This window comes from Engraulis encrasicolus, chromosome 19 (assembly GCF_034702125.1).
Source record: "Engraulis encrasicolus isolate BLACKSEA-1 chromosome 19, IST_EnEncr_1.0, whole genome shotgun sequence".
NCBI classification, from domain to species: domain Eukaryota; kingdom Metazoa; phylum Chordata; class Actinopteri; order Clupeiformes; family Engraulidae; genus Engraulis; species Engraulis encrasicolus.
This window is the reverse complement of record NC_085875.1, coordinates 41,664,770-41,682,269: the sequence shown is the minus strand read 5'-3', so window position 1 is coordinate 41,682,269 and position 17,500 is coordinate 41,664,770. Positions and strand designations below refer to the sequence as shown.

At 43.8% G+C, this 17,500-nt stretch overlaps 1 protein-coding gene across 3 annotated transcripts in view; it reads right to left on the bottom strand.

Moving 5' to 3' along the window:
- Positions 1 to 17,500, bottom strand: part of eml1 (EMAP like 1) — a 107,223-nt gene that overhangs the window by 37,558 nt on the left and 52,165 nt on the right. For 2 of the 3 annotated variants that reach the window (XM_063184456.1, XM_063184457.1), the window contains exons 2-5: positions 16,598 to 16,780; positions 14,714 to 14,767; positions 9,269 to 9,401; positions 1 to 65 (exon numbers count right to left, since the gene is read on the bottom strand). The exon at positions 1 to 65 is cut by the window's left edge and continues 70 nt beyond it. In XM_063184456.1, coding sequence (XP_063040526.1) covers positions 1 to 65; positions 9,269 to 9,401; positions 14,714 to 14,767; positions 16,598 to 16,780 — 435 coding nt within the window. The remainder of the gene's footprint in view (positions 66 to 9,268; positions 9,402 to 14,713; positions 14,768 to 16,597; positions 16,781 to 17,500) is intronic. The other variant, XM_063184458.1, reaches the window with a different exon arrangement.

Below are 17,500 nucleotides of genomic sequence, written 5' to 3'. Positions count from 1 at the left end.
CTCCTCCGCTGTCCTTGCGACCCTGGGGGCCCACGTGCTCCGTGGAACTCGTCCGCTTCACAGTGCTGAGAAGGGAGGGGTGGAGAGAACAGAGGATTTAGATATAACTACTTTACTGTTCGTTTTACTAGTGCACACACACTACGAGCTGAGAAACACAGACAGATGCACACACACACATGCACGCACACAGGCAGGCGCGCGCACACACACACACACACACACACACACACACACACACACACACACACACACACACACACACACACACACACACACACACACACACACACACACACACACACACACACACACACACACACACTGTGTACTCCATTGTTATTTTACTAGTCCCTCATCAGATAGAAGCCTAGAAAGCAGTGCCTCAAGAACAGATTTTAAGGTATCAAGAGGGAGGTTTACTAACTTTCTCTACTGGCATTCACAGTGGTGGCTGGCATCTCTTACTGTATATACTTTCCTAAGGCTGCGCTTATTCATTGGATTACTCTGTGGTTCTGCCCAAATCAGTTGTTTTTGTCCCCACTTTAAGACCCAGGAATGACTATTAGTTTAATGGGGTCACAGTATATTAGGTTATTGGGTGATTAGGGAACTGCTGAAGGCATTTAAGAGCAGCTATTTGGATTAATAATATCAGGGCAAAATAAAAGTATTGTGGTTTCTTTGCACTTATGTAATGAAGGTGACAAAGAGGAGACCTATATTGCTGACACTGACTCTGAAGATGCCCCATTATTACTGTATTCAAACCAATACTATGAAAGTAATATCTTTGCTTCCCTGTTTGCCACTTTAAATACCGGTATATGTATTTTTAGAGAGTATATGTATTTATTAGAGAGTCTGCACAAATGACCCTTAACTCATTGTTTTCTATCTTTGCCGTTGCTTAGACCCATAACAGTGTTGCTCCCTGAAGCACGTCCTCTGGCCGCCGTGATTTATTATCTGTAATTCGGTAAAGGACGCGGTGCGAATGAGCCAAGTAGCAATGCCCTCCCTACCGAGGGAATTCAGCATACAGATTTTATTTAACGTGCATCAGATGCTTCAAAACACTTGACTGGCTCGTTATTCCATTTGTGCTTAATGTGGCGCTTTTTTTTTGCACCGTTTCCATTCATGTATGGAAGAAAAATGGTATCAAGTGTAATAACACCAACTGCTGGACCTCTGCTTTGCATTGCGAAGAAAAAGAAAACAACAAAAAAATCAAAACAAAACCACCAGGACAAACAAAAACAGAAATAGCAGCAGGGGCAGCAGGATGTGCTGCAGCCTCCAGAGCGGTCAAAACATTTATACAAGACAGCGGGCAAACCACCACCAACCTCCACCTCTACCTCCACCCCAACCACCCAAAGAGACACAAAAAACACTACCTAAGTATTTCCCTCTCTACCCAGCACGTCAGGATAAACACTCAGCTCTCAAAATGTTTATCTTTGGTCTGATATCATAGGAAGCTTGGCTACAGCTGGAAAAGCCTGATTTATTTATTTACCCTATCGACTTGCCCTGCGGCATATTCGTGTGTTCAGTGGTACGGGGGTTTCAAAACCAAAAACAACAGCTACAGCGTGCCACTGGGCTGCCCTTTCAAACGCCTGAACAACAGTAAGTGAGGAAAAACAGCCCGATCAGCAGTCCGGTGGATGGCCAGGGCTCAGTGCTAATCCGGGGGAACAGTGGGAAGAGTCCCATGCAGACACTGTGACACATTTGTGGCACGAAGTGTGGCAGAGCCTGCATGTTGAACTACACATAGCTGTGGATCCAGAGCAGGATGTTTATCATGCGCACGCTGTGAGGAAGTTGGGCTGTTTCAGAGTCAGAGTCAGAGTGCTGATTCCTCTGCACCTAATCTCAAACTTGAAGAAAAGCTTTTGATTGTTGGTGCTCATGAGATGTATTTCTATGTGAACCACAACATTTTGGGTAGTGAAATAGGTGCCAGAAAGGGGGATGCAGTGGTGCATTTGCATCCCCACTTTTGGGCGCCCTAAATGAGGCTTTCTCAACTTTTACCTCAGACAAATGAGTTAAGTGCAGCAGCAGTAACATTGTTAAAGGGACACTGTGCAGGAAATGGTCAAAAAAGGTACTGCAACTATGCTGCTTATTGAAACTGGGCTGCCTATTGCCAAATTTGATCTTTACATGAAAGTTTACTAAGTAATAAACAAATATTTTCTAGTAAGATCCAAGTACAGTATTTTTTGCAGCTAAAAATGGCTACTTTTGGAAATTCAAAATGGCGGACCATGGAGAAGATCCCCCTTTTCATGTATGAAAAGTGCAATTTTTCCAGTCATAATGAATATTTAGAATTTGATGGTGGTGGTCAGTATTCATGAAAAGGGTAACATTAGTGAATGGGCAGCATGAATTCTGGAAATAAACATCTAAAAATCTCACACAGTGTCCCTTTAAGGAATAAAGTATGAACAACAAAAAAAATGCACCACCACTTTCAAACTTATTCCGGCGCCCTCAAGCCTCTATCAATGTCCCAGCAGAGTCGCTTCCCATGGTAACTGATATGTGACCTGACTGACACACAGCTGGTTGGTCTGAAAACTGCTGCTGATGTTTGTCCTCCACAGGCACAGGCCTTGTGCTTTGGACTCTTAACAGGTTGAGGGCTTGCAGGCCATTTTATGTCACCATGCCATCCACCTCGAATTCAATACATTTTGAACCCAGAAATCAATATGTAACTGGAATTGACAGTGTGGTATTTTCTGGCAGTATTGATACAGACAGGGTGATTTATAATAATAATAATAATAATACTTTCGTTTTATATAGCGCCTTTCAAAACACCCAAGGACGCTTCACAGAGTGTTGTGTTGGAAAGTGTGAGTGTGTGTGCGCGTCAGTGTGTGAGCATGTGTGTGAATGCGTGAAAGTGCTTGTGGAACTAGCAGCCATAAGCCTCCAGGAAGAGATGTGTCTTAAGGTGTTGCTTAAACATGGCCAGTGAAGGGGCATTTTGGATGTGGTCGGGCAGATTGTTCCAAAGAATGGGAGCAGCAACATAGGGTGACCAAGGTGCAAAACGCACATCAAAGGTGTCTAGACAACATGTCAAATGGTAAAAACTCATAACTTTCTATTAGCATTACAAGGTACCATATTGTACCAAGCTATACCACACTGCAACCAGCACTGTATATGAACTTGATGGAGTCTGTCACTAACATGCAGTTCAACGATTGTATCTCCAGACAGCTTTTCTAATGTCATGTTGGATTTTATATGAACTGAGTATAGCACGCATGGAGCATTGGCGGTTCATGCATTTTTCACCGTGCTGCGATACAGTTTTCACAAGAATCTCCCGTGTTTCCCATAAAGGAGGAAGGCAGAATCAATAATGCATTTGGACTGCAGAGAAACTGAATTTTCAGAGAGAGAGAGAGAGAGAGAGAGAGAGAGAGAGAGAGAGAGAGAGAGAGAGAGAGAGAGAGAGAGAGAGAGAGAGAGAGAGAGAGAGAGAGAGAGAGAGAGAGAGGTATTTAATTTCTGAAGCCCAAGACTATCAATGCTTTTCACATCCTGGCCATGGTGCCAGCTCTGCCGCTGCAGCAACACATGCTGTTTGAAAGAGCAGAAAAATGATAGAGAGTAAACAAAACTGTGGATGATTAAAAAAAAAAAAAACTTTTCCTTTTCCTGTACTACCCCAGGTTCCAAAAATATGAGTTCAAAGTCGGTCTTCTTCCCCCAGCACCGTTGTCATACATTATTGAACAGTTCTGCAGCGCCAGCCCCAACACTATTAGCTCCCACTGCCCTGTTGGTGTTCATGTACTGAGACTTGGGATGGCTGGACGTTCAGCCTTTAGAAAGCCTACGGGGGTATTAATGACATTAGGAGCTGTGGAGCAGGCATGAAGAAGAGGATGTATTTGAGAGATTTGAAACTCTGTGAAACAGCAAGCATAGAGAAGACAATGAGAAGGAAGAGAAGGAGAGGAGGAGGAGGAGAGCTGTACCCTTTAGGAGGCCTGTGGGGGTGTTATGGAGATATTACGAACTGTGGAGTGGACACCGAAGTAGAGGTGTATGTGGAGAAACGGCAGGAGGAGGGAAAGTGTTCCCGTTTAGGAGCCCTCGTAACTGTGGAGTGGACATGGAGAAGTGGAGGAGAAAGAGAAGGGAGGTGGTGGAGGAGGAGGAGGAGGAGGAGGAGGAAACCTGTGGGTTTGGTTGGTAGATTAGAAACTGTAGAGCAAAAATCAAAGAGTAGGGGGTTGAGAGGTGTAAGAAGGAAGTGGGGAGTTAAAGAGGGCAAGCATGCATTTATGAGGGACTGTCTATTAGATTAGTACATAAATGGCAGAGTTGATGAGGACATAAATATGAGATTAGATTTCATGGGGAATTACACAAAGCAAGAGCATTAAAGATAAGTAAGTATATCTATTCGTTAACACTTTACACGGTATTCAGTAACACTTTACAATAACTGCCCAAAAAAGCTTTATAAACACTTTATAAATAATTAACTAATTATGAACAAAATGTTTACAAATGTTTATAAATGGGCAAGAAATACTGTTAACACAACAGACACAGCACAGTCTTATCGCTCCTGTAAGTTTATTCTCCAAAGACCAGAAGGCATGAAACTACATGAAACTCACACAGTAGAACTTGATTCCCACTCCACTGTGCTGTCGTAGTTTTGTTCTTACTAATTTACAAACATTTGAAAATGCTTTGTTAAATGTTAATTATTATAATTAAATATTAATTAAGTCTTTATTGATCTTTTTTGGGTAGATATTGTAAAGTGTTAGCCATATTCTATACATCTGGACATTTACTGTGTAAGCTATCATTTACAAGTACAGAGGCATACATATAGATTCTAATATACCAGAACAGCATACTATATGCATTCTGATTATTTTTAGGGTCATTATACAGTTGTGCTGCACATGGTCGCGGATTACCATGAAAAGCATGAACAGCAAAAGTCACAGGTCATACTGATAAATATACTCCTTCTGCCCTGCATCTGCAGTGTATTAAATTGTATTTGTCATCTAGATTTACAGTGTGTCACAGAAGTGAGTACACCCCTCACATTTCTGCAGATTTGTATTATCTTTCGTTGGGACAACATTAAAGAAATTCCATAAAGACGATCATGATCTGCTTCAGTAGTCACAATACATGTTGACATGCATGTTCCTTTTGGTGAAATTCAGTTTCCCAATGTTGACGGTGTACATGCAGCCCAATACAATACCGGTGCCACTATCATCCTTGGGACACTTTTCTTTGTACTACTTTGTACTACTGTTAAACACCACACATACTTGACACGATCTAAAACAAATTTGTTTATCTTGGTCTCATTAGAGACAGACCAAGGATATGCATTGCTGGAACCATGTTGTGTGGTCTGATGTATGCATTCCAAAATGTAGTGTACTTTGACTACTGAAGCATGAAATCACCTTCCTCGCTATGGGATTTAACATAGGGACGTACTCACTTTTGTGGGTACATTTTAAGAGATGAATGGCTGTATTTTGAATTATTTTGAGCAAACAATAAATTGAAGCGGTTATATAAGTTATACGCTGGCTGGCTACTTTTCATTGTGTCAAAGGGAAATTTCTTTGATGTTTTCCCATGCAAAGATATGTAGATCTGCAGAAATGTGAGGGGTGTGCTCACTTCTGTGACACACTGTATGATTTGTATGTTAATAAATTTGTACATGAAACGCATTATCAACAGTGGCTAGACAAATGATTTCTTCATTCCCTCTGAGATGTTCCATTACTTTAAGTCATCAGTGGGCACACCATCGCAGAGCGGACAAGTAGCAAGGCTATCAACATTCATATTAGGGATTGTCACACACAAACCAAATATGAATGACAAATCTCCGTGGGGAAGGAATGTTAGAAATGTGAAATGAAGACATAATGATGAGGGAAAATATCTCAACAATATCACAACATGCATGAGTACTAACCAAGCTTGTTGAAATCTAATATGTATTGAGACTAGCATGTTATTTGTCTATCTGAATGTCTAATATTTCTCCAAATATAAGTCACAATTTAATGATGAGCATTTACATGCAGATTTCACAATAAAAACCCTATTAACAAACCATGTTCTAATAACTGAAGAGTTCAGATGCAAAACCCCCTAACTCCATTTCTGAAGACCTGCACTTCTATATTTTTAGAGAACCCCGTTGTTGGTTTGGTTTACATTCATGTACTTGATAATACATATAAATAGTTATATTACATACATGGATTTTTAGAATATGCAATTTTGATAGCTTTGTATTAAATAATAATGAATTAAGATTCTTTTCTGAAAAGGCACTTAGGGGGTTTTGCATCTGAACTCTTCAACTATACCATAATACTGGTTCACATTTTGAGACACAATCTCTCTACTATTGATTTACATGTACAGAGTGCAGTTATGTGGGCTTCGAGCCAAAATAAAACCCAACCAAACCAGCAGCTCTGCCTTGTCCCTTGCTGTCTGCCTTCTGTGAATGTGAGGCATCACTGTCCTCATGCTGTGACATCCGTGGGCCATTGATGACATCCTGGTGGGAGGCTACAACATTTCTTCCACTCCCTCTCTACACGCTCTCCCTCCCTCCATCTCTCCCTTCCTCCCTCTCTCCCTCCATTTCTCAATCCCTCCCGTTCCTGCCATGATCCAACCAGCTGCACACATCCGTCTCTTTAAGATTATGATAATGTAAGTATGTTCGGGGTGGGGTTGTTATGGGTGATGGGGGAAGAGAGAAGGGTAGGGGAACACACATGGGGTGGAAGAGAGGGTAGTGTGTGTGTGTATGCGTGTGTGCGTGTGTGTGTGTGTGTTTGTGTGCGTGTACGTGTGCGCGTGCGTGTGTGTGTGTGTGTGTGTGTGTGTGTGTGTGTGTGGAGGAGGAGGGCATTGTAGGGCCAACACGACAGCCCAAGATTAATCACCTGAGCTTCCTCAGCTTGCAGTCACTTAATCAAGCGAGCGCATCTGAATGTTGCAGGAGCGAGACGAGAGACGAGAGACACACACAGGATCAACATGATGGGGGTGTCTCTCTTGAATATTATCAAGACAGACGGAAGCTTGTATTCAAGAGTAAAAAAAACTAAATTACAAATAAAAATGAAAATTAAAACATGACCTGCCTATGGAGAAAGTGAGCTGTGAACATTTTTTGTATAATCATCTCATTTTATTTTTTTTACTCAGGGAGTATGAGCCCCAGTTTTTGGGTCTTGTCTTGATTTTGCATTGGTCGGATATAAAGAAAAGCAGACAAAAACAGACACCTTGAAAGGCGCATGTCCTGTCTTAGATGACCTCTCTAGAGTGCCAGCCAAAAAGAGATAGCTGCATAGGAGTTAAGGATGGCTGCTTTTGATGGGGTGACAGGATGAGATGGTGCTGGGGTGGGCTGTGGGCAAGCGGGCGTACAAGGGGTGCTAAGGGCCTGCATGTTAACCCTCATTCGTTGGTTTTATTTAACGGTTGAACACAACATGAACAAACCACCAGTGGGCGATTACACTAAAAGCCTGAGCCCGAGGCAAGAAGAAGAGAGGTGGATTAATTCTTCTAATGAACAGCCTGCTGCCCAACCAGACAAGGGGGATCAGGGTAATCTCGACGCAAGAAGTGATGAACCCACTCTGGTGCGTGCATATTAAGGAATAAAAAGAAAAGACAAGAAAAAAAGGAAAAAGAGAAATGGAAGCATTCAGGCATAATGAAGGTGTGAAAAGGAAAAGACGGTATGAAAAGAAAAGAAAAGAAAAGAAAAGAAAAGAAAAGAAAATGAAAGAAAAGAGAAGAAAGGAAAACAGAAGAAGGAAGAGAGATTGGAACATCCAGCCATGGCCACCTGCTGTGAATGTGTGTTTTTCACCATGAGACACGTGGGTAAAGAGTGGACTTCTCTATAACGAGGATGCATCCCGCTCAGTCTATCGATAATGTGGTTGTTTGGCTTCTGGAGGAAGCTCTGAGACGACGCTGCGGAAGCAAATTGGATCTATTTAAAGAGGCCCGCTCTCGCTCTCTCTCGAGTTCAATAAATAAATAGTCGCCGAGCGTGAACACAAAGAACCCAATCTGATCCAAGTGCGGCGTAAACCCTATTTTGAGGCTGCCTAGGGTAGAGCAGACGGCAAAGGAGGTGCTATGCTTAATCGAATCTCGTGTTTCTCGTGGAGGAAAAACAAAAGGGGGGCAGCTGTGCTGCTGCTGCCACTCACAATACAGTGAGATAGATGGCACAGCCACAGGCATTTTGTTGCTTAGCTGATTTTTCTGCCATCAATGCTTCCTGTCATTCAGAGTGATGAATAGACGAGTGATGAATACCGTAGATGTAAACCAGACGATTATTTCACAATCAAGTTTTGAATGCAATGAAATCATGTCAACCGCCACCAGACTAGGTTCCCATACTGTGCATGCACTTACCAACCATATAGCCAGAGAGAGTAGAGAGACTTAAAGAATCTCTGATATAGCCTACTGAGTTCCGTATTATCATGTAATCAGATTGGACGGCATATTGATTTGCAAATACAATAGGAGCTCTGTAACTGTTTTCATTTCATAGCTATTGGAAATGTACTCTCTTAACTTTCATGGTTCATGTCTTCAAATCAAGGTAGTTTCAGAAATGTGTAATCAAGGTCTCTCAAAGTACAGACCCACCTCAGGGCAGCCCCCCGCGGACACACAACCTGTGAGGAACTCAGATGTACTGTATTTGGGCAGTGGGTACCACACTCTGTCTGAAGGTGTCTGTGTTCTGCATGCTTTGAACAGCTGATATCCTGTTCAAATAGCCTTTTCCCCTGTGACGGCAAACAGGTTCTGATGTGAAGGTAAATTTGACTACCGATTTCAGGCAGGAGGTAGTAGTGGTGTCTACGTATAAGTCTATGCCACCAGATGCGTATACCTATGTATACCTTTCAGTGCAATGAAATGTTCAAAGGTCTCCAACATCACATGCCAAAATGTCCAATGGATTGTGCTGACATCCTGGCAGAGTTGTATAAAGTAGAAATACACTTACAGATGTAATTACAACACTACTGGTATAATTTCACTACTTTGTAATATCATATTACTAGTGGTGGAATTACATCTGTAAGAGCTCTTCTGCTTTATACAAATCTGCATCCTGGACTAGGTGAGTGGGATGGGTGCAGGGTCCTACCTCTTGGTCGCTGGTGCTGAGACGTCTCTGCGGCTGCCCGAGGGGGAAGGTAGGGTCCCGCTGGCTTTCTTTGGTAGGACAGTGCCGTTGTTGACCGTCGGCCTCAGGGGCAGAGCTGCCATCATTGGCCGAGCTGCATGGAAAACACAACCAAACACAACGAGAGTAAGCAAAGGATACTGGAGACCTACTGACAAAGGCAGATGAAGTACTTGAAATACTTCACAGTACAGTATGTGACGAAAACAAACACGAGGACAAAAATGTTTCTCTGGCCAAGAAACACCCTATAGGTAGCCTCTTAATGTGCGTCCTTCCACCAGTGGAACGCTATAATACTCACTGAAAACTACTAGTACTACACCACTATGATCATCGTGGCAGCCATGGCTCAATGGTTAGAGCACTGGTCTTTAGATCAGAGGGTTGCAGGTTCAAATCCCACCCTTACCAACACCTTCATTCATGGCTAAAGTGCAATTGAGCAGGGCACCCAACCCCACATTGTTCCAGGTCCTGTAACCAATACCCTGTACCTAAATAACTGTAGTCACTTTGGATAAAAAAGCATCAGTTAAGTGTAATGTAATAGTACACTGGTCCTTTTTTAATACATTAGGACTTGATCATTTATAACAGGGGCTGTGTCATACTGGGTTTTACAATTCCTTAAATGCTAGCAAGTCCTACATAGACTGGTTAAAAAACTAAGCCCACATGTGTGTCCTTATATGGGGCTTAGTAACGCCACACAGAGTAAATGAAAGACAAAAATGGAAGGAAGGAGAGAAATAAAAAGACCCGGGAGTCCCTGGATACAGTATCACGTCTCCACATTTATCGATGTTTGTGCGTCTTGGAAATGCTAATAAAATGTCATCTCCGTGTAATGTTTGCGATAATGCTGCACACGGATCCAATAACTCTGTGACATTTCCAGTGAGCCACCGTGTCAAAGGGTTTGTCTGTGTGTATGAACTTATCTGTGTGAGTCTGTCTGCCTGTCTGTCTCCGTCTCTCTCTCTCTCTCTCTCTCTCTCTCTCTCTCTCTCTCTCTCTCTCTCTCTCTCTCTCTCTCTCTCTCTCTCTCTCCCTGTGTGTGTGGTCTGTTAGATGGCACACAGCAGCAGACCTAACAAATGGGAACGTCTCTCTCTCTCTCTCTCTCTCTCTCTCTCTCTCTCTCTCTCTCTCTCTCTCTCTCTCTCTCTCTCTCTCTCAGTGTATTTTGACTGCTAGATAGCACAGAGCACAAGGACAAAACAGAAGGGGGGTGATATTTTCCTGAAGTCTTGAAGACACACTCTGAGTGCCAGCAAAAGAAGGCCATGAGACAACCTTGGTGCTCTCTCTGCAAGGTCACTGAAGCATTATAATCCAGCGGTTGCACAGAAGCAATCGAAAAGAGAATTGAAAAGTGCTCTGAGAAGCAGCATAGCGACGGCGGCATAACGCCACTTGAACACCTGCCAAGTCGCTCTTTTCTTTCCATTATCAAAATGCGCCCCTGGCACCAAATTAGATGGCTCAAACTCAGGAACTTTGAAAAGAGAGAGTTGAGAAAGTGCAGAGGGAGACAAAACCATCGGGCCCATTATTCTTCCTGCCTCCTTTGTCTGCCCTGCCTAGCCCTAGCCGCTCCAGTCTGGAACTGAGAACACAAACGCTTTTCTCATCCCGGCCTTAAGTGAACGACTTACTGTTCTTAACCTCTAAAATCACCCACCAGCTCTGAAAAAAAGCTGCTATAGACCAACAGCTCTCTAGTCTACGCCCCCTTGAGAGATCTAGACCAAACGATCTGTGTTGCTATTCGCTGCCAAGGTCAAGTCGTGAATCGCTGTCAAACGACTCACTAATATGTCTATCACGGCGGCCCCCTTTGCAGCTATTTTGCCAACACTGAGACGCCACTTTCATCTGCGCTATCCAAACGGGCTCTCGGTGCTAATGTATGTCGCGACCCGCAGGAAAAGCGAGTGCTGGGTTATCTATAGGCCACTGAGTAAATCGGTGGGGTAAAGAAGGCTCCCAGAGAAGAAGTAGTAGAGGCAAAGAGGATGACAGAGAGCGAGATAGATGACGATGACAGAGAGCGAGATAGATGACAGAGTTGAAGAGACAGATAGAGGTGGGGTGAAGGAGAGATGGAGAGTGAAAGAGGAAGAGAGAAAAAGATGAAAAGGAGAGAGGAATGCAAAGAGGTTAGGGTGCAGACATCAGGAAGGAGAGATCATTCTGAAGAGCCATCATATCCGCTCTCTCTCTCTCTCTCTCTCTCTCTCTCCCTCTCTCTCTCTCTGATTTCTCTCTCTCTCTCTCTCTCTCTCTCTCTCCCCCTCCCCCTGCATTAGGGAGTCATCATCGTGGTGCACTCTCACCCCTGCCAGCCATATAATTGCTGACAGCACAGATAGCAGAGGGAGGGCGCCTTTGTTTGCGTTGCCCTCCGAGCGCTCAGAGAGCAGGGCCCATGAAATATTTATCACCGCCGTGCCGCCGCTCGCTCGCCGGGGCCCCTTTCATGTTCCTCGCCCCTCTCTGAGCCGTGTCGCTATGCCACGACTACACTGCCTTTGCTGCCTCCACTACTGTGCTCTATCTGCCCTACAAAGCAAAAAGGCAGTAACTGTGTAATGCTCCGAACAGAAAATGAGTAATCCCGTTGTAGTAGTTTTTAGGCAAATTAGGCAGATTTGTGGCAGTTTTGTAACTTAATATTACCACATGCTTTGCAGATCAAGCATGTTATTTACTGTAACTTTATATTCTGTATGATATACTGTATATGCCATTAACATCACAGTAACTCATTTTTAACAACAATGCAGTTACTGTCTTTTTGCTTTGTCAGCCTCTGCCACTATACTGCCTCTCAAATTCAAATTCAAATTCAAATACGCTTTATTGGCATGCCTATTGGTAACAGTGTTGCCAAAGCGTACAGATAACATAAAAGAACATTACGGTCAGAGAGCCTCTCTCTCTGCCACTGCCACTGCCTTTCATGCTCCTTGCCCCTCTATGCCTCTTCCACCACAACGTGTCTGCCACTACCCTGATTCTACTACTACTGCCACTGTCACGGCTACTGCTACTGCACTGGCTTTAGTTGGGCCCTCGCCCCTCTTTGAGCCACGCTGCTCCCACTATATTTCCAGAGCTCAGTGAAACTGACATTTTCGTTTTTAAACCCACCTGCTTTTGGGTGGTGTGCAGTTCTAACCGCAAAATGTAATATGTACCTTGGTAAATACAGGATTTTATGAATTCATGATTGTGCCGTTCCTGTCAATATTGTTACTGATACTGTTAATACTTTTCATGTTCTTCACCTCTTGTTAAGTATTGCCTCTGCCTCTACAGTACACCGCCTCTGCCTTCACTGCCACGGTCTCAACCTGTGCTACTGCTACTGCTATGACTTCATACTCCTCAGCCGTCTCTTGAAGAAGTGCGACTTCCACAGCCGGTTCTGCCTCTGCTGCCACTGCTGCCACTGCCTCTGTGCTACAGAGTGCTTGGCATGCCATGCAGGAACTGCTGGCACTGGGGATTGTAAATATATACTGTGATTCAACAGTAGAGTATGAGAATAGTGTGAGAGGTACCGTAGTGATGGAGAGAGAGAGAGAGAGGGAGAAGAGATAGAGAGAGAGAGAGAGATGAAGAGAGAGAGAGGGATGAAGAGACAGAGGGGGAGAGAGAGAGAGAGAGATGAGAGAGTGGAAGATCAGAGAGTTTTCTGCATGAATCTGCATACGGAGCATGGAGGATTATGAAGCATGAGTCACCCTCCTCTCTTCTCTCCTCTCCTCTCCTCTCCTCTCCTCTCCTCTCCTCTCCTCTCCTCTCCTCTCCTCTCCTCTCCTCTCTCTTCTGTGTGCTTCTGTGTTTGAGTTTCAGAAGCAGCGACTATACAGTATGTACGTATATAGGACCCCAAGCCAGACAGAAAGAAGTGAGATGAAATGTATCCCTCTCTGGGGTTGTCTCACACGATGGTTTTTGGAATCAACTTCACAAGGCTACCCCTGTTCCAGTCACTTCCTGTAGCTCATTAGAAAGGAATCAAAGAGACCCAGAACCATTTCATGATGGCCATATCCCGGATGAGAGGTTTCTAATGCCTTTACCATTCACAAAGTGTGTCTACATGCACAATTATACGTGTTTAATTGCCTTCAATGAATGCTCTACAATACTAGCTATAATTTTGCAAGTGTCCTCAATAAAAGAAATACATACAATACCAATCCACAAACAAGCCACTGCAGACATAATAATTTCAATGTTTGAACAGTCAAAAACAATCTAACTGTAATTGAAGCTACAGCCAGGTTAATAGCTCACCCTTTCATTTATTCATTTTGTTTTTATTTCTCCAATAATCTTGATTTTCATGATTCACGATTTTCTAGACATCTTTATTATAGCTATTTGACGGTCACTTCAAGTTGACATGTAACATGTAAACAGAAGAAACTATTATTGTCAAATTATATTTAAAGCAAACCTGGCATGCATAGTAATGATGCATGAAATGCAAGAATAGCAAGAGCTAAATAATTATTGAAGAGATGGAGTCCTCTGTCTTCGCATAGTCATCATAATCAGATCTTACCTGTAATAACATTTACACATGATTAGGCTACGCAGCACACATCAGATGTGAGCAACAAGCAGCCTAACAGTATGATCATTTACAAGCAATATCACACACACAAGGCGACTAGCATTAACTACATGTGTGCATGTTTAGCAACATGCTAACAACTCAAGCAAACAAAGCATTAGGAAAAGCTGGTGGGGGAAAAGGGTATTTGTGAGGCATCCATTTTGGTTGGAGGTACCCTGTGATGTGTTTCAGAGCATTTTGTCTGTGCCTCCACATTAGAGACAGAATGAACCTACTGTAAATAAGGAGAAGGAGCACTGTCCCACTGGTCTGGGATCAGAGTGAGTACTGCCCTACAGGTAGTCAGGAGTCGAGGTACAACAAATAGTCCATGATGTGAAGTGCGACCAATGTGCATGCATGCCAACGGGTGTGTGAGAACACTAGTGAGCAGCTCAGTGTGGGTAAAACATGCTGTGTGTGTGAGTGTGAGAGAAAGTTTATGAAGAAATGATAACATGCTCTGTACACAATTGTGTGTGTGTGTGTGTGTGTGTGTGTGTGTGTGTGTGTGTGTGTGTGTGTGTGTGTGTGTGTGTGTGTGTGTGTGTGTGTGTGCGTGCGTGCGTGCGTGCGTGCGTGTGTTAGGGCGCGTGGGCTGGCATGCAATTGCTGTGGTGTCGAATTGTGTTTCTTATGGGGGATGGGGGATTTGTGTGTGTGCATTTGTGTGTGTGCGTGCGCCCGCGAGGAGTGTGTGTCAAACAGTGTGTGAGTATATGCCAAACAGCACAGCAATCCACGCAAGAGACCTGCATGGGGCCTACCTGGTTTGCCAGAACAACTGTCTGCTGATGAGGACTTTTTCAAACCCAGGGGATCTACATACAGACCCCCCACACACACATAAATAAAGTAAACATAGGGACACACAGAGACAAGATGGGAAGAAAGAAAGAAAGAAAGAAAGAAAGAAAGAAAGAAAGAAAGAAAGAAAGAAAGAAAGAAAGAAAGAAAGAAAGAAAGAAAGAAAGAAAGAAAGGAAGGAAGAAAGGAAGGAAGAAAAGACAAATTGAGCACACATGGTGATACCACAAGAGAGAATTACAGTACATGGAGATTGAAAGATAGTACACTGCAAAGCAAAAAGGTGAAGGTTTTAAAGGAGAGAAACGGAAAAAAACAGGAAATGGATTCAGATGAACGAACCGCACAGTCACCACCCGAGAAGTAGCCTATGGGTAAATCAATGTCGGATTAGAGTCTTGTTGGTCATTTGAGTTGATTCATGGCAAAAATCAATAAATGTAATCCATAAATTAGGTGGCTCTGTTCAGGGGAGGATGATGATGTGATGCGCACAGACAATCCAATTTCAACCTACTATGCGCAGTGCATGTCATGTCAGCTTGTGTGTGTGTGTGTGTGTGTGTGTGTGTGTGTGTGTGTGTGTGTGTGCGTGTGTGCCTGTGTGTCTGTGTGTGTGTGTGTGTGTGTGTGTGAGAGAGAGAGAGAGAGAGAGAGAGAGAGAGAGAGAGAGAGAGAGAGAGAGAGAGAGAGAGGGAGTGTGTGAGAGAGAGAGAGAGAGAGAGAGAGAGAGAGAGAGTGTGTGTGTGAGAGAGAGATAGAAAGAGAGAGAACACAACAGACAGAGGGGAGGAGAGAAAATGGCATCAAGTAATCCGAAATGGCTTGTCACAATCTCATATCCTCTCGCCACCAAAACAGGTGGAGTGGAAAGAGTCGAGATGATACAGCTCCGTCTTCGAGTGCTGCCATGGAGTGTTGTAGGAAGTTTCAATTCAAATTTGCACTAGGTGGAACATCTGATGCGCTGATGTTCTGAATTTTAATGCTTTTTTTCACAGCATATGTAAGATGTTTCTGCATACTGCTGCTGTTTTTCTTCCAACACTTTCTTGGTGAAGTCACGAGCACAGCATCTAAGCCTGCACTACTCCGTGGACTGTAGCTTGTTCCAATAGTCGTACTAGATAACAGCATCAGCTCATACAAATATCATACATATAGCAGGTATGGAGGGGCACATGGGACGGGGAGAAACACAATTTCTGCTCATCTGTATCTGTAGTACATTAGGTCTACATGTGAAAAAATTGACAATAAAAAAGCTGACTTTGAATTTGTATCTTTTGTGTTGTAGCCTTTGAAGCTCTAGACTTTGATAGCCTCAGCCACAGAAGCCCAATGGTGCCCTTCCCAAAGGGGAAGGCAGTGTGATGGAGTGACCATCACTAGGGTTGTGGGTGTGCTCTGACCATCTCGCCAACGGGCCTGGCTCTTTGGTCTATTGGTCAGAGTCCCTGTTGGGGTACAGTTCTTCAAAAAGGTGGGTTCGAATCCTGGTGGGGCAACATCACTCCCTTTCTCTACAGTGTAATGCAAGATGTTATTGGACCCTTCCTAGTGATTGAAGTCATGTAATCAAATGCAGTGTAATGTAATAGCCTATTATGTCTTGCTTTTGGTTGGTCCCTTCCTAGTGAGTTAAGTGTAATATAATTCAGTGTAATATCATGTCTTGCTTTTGACTGGTCCCTGCCTGGCGAATGAAGTCATGTCATTGAATGCAGTGTAGTGTAATATAATGCAGTGTAATGTAATGTAATGTCTTGCCTTTGGTGGGTCCCTTCCTGGTGAGCAAAGTGTAATATAACAGTGTAATGTAATAGTGTAATGTAGTGTCTTGCCTTTGGTGGGCCCCTTCCTGGTGAGCATGGCCTGCTGCTCCTCTGAGACGTTGAGTCTGCGCACCACGTCGGCCAGCGCTGACTTGAGCAGCTGGATCTCGTCCTCCTGCATCTGCACGCGCTGCTCCAGGGACGCCAGCCGGTCCGTCACCTCCATGCTGCTCGCCGCCGACGCACTGTCATCTGCAAGGGACATATATACGTAGATACAGGCAGTGAGCATACAGGTAACGTCTTGAATAAAGACACACATAATTACACAGACACACGCACACACACGCACACACGCACACACACACGCACACACACAGACACGCACACGCACACACATAGCTCCAGAGACGACAGCCAGTCTGTCACTTCGCTGCCGACGTACTGTCATCTACAAGGGACACAAACAGTGACAGAAGTGTCACACTATCATCTGGAGCAGTGGTTCCCAACCTATGGGTCGGGACCCAACCTATGGGTCGCCAAAAATCCACAGGGGGTCGCGAAGCCTTCTTGATTTTAAGGGGTTTTATTTTAAATACCATATATAGCCCATGTTGAATAAATGACAAAGCATTTAGCCTATTTAACTAATATATGCATAGAGGCAACAAAATGTAAGTGCTACACTAAACATTTATTCTATATTTGACCAAAGACGAATTGAGGAATAAAATAACAGTGTCATGTCTCGTGCAGGCGTTCGTGCGGTTGGGACACCAAAGCTTACAATAGTAAAAACATGGGTCCCTGAAAAAAAAGGTTGGGAACCACTGATCTGGAGGATCACGCACAAACGCATGGGCGCAGCCCACCTTGCCACCTTGAAATAATCGACTAGCATTGTGACTTGCAATTACGTTACTGGTCCGGCCCACTTGAGATCAAACTGCCTGCGTGGAAATGAGTTTG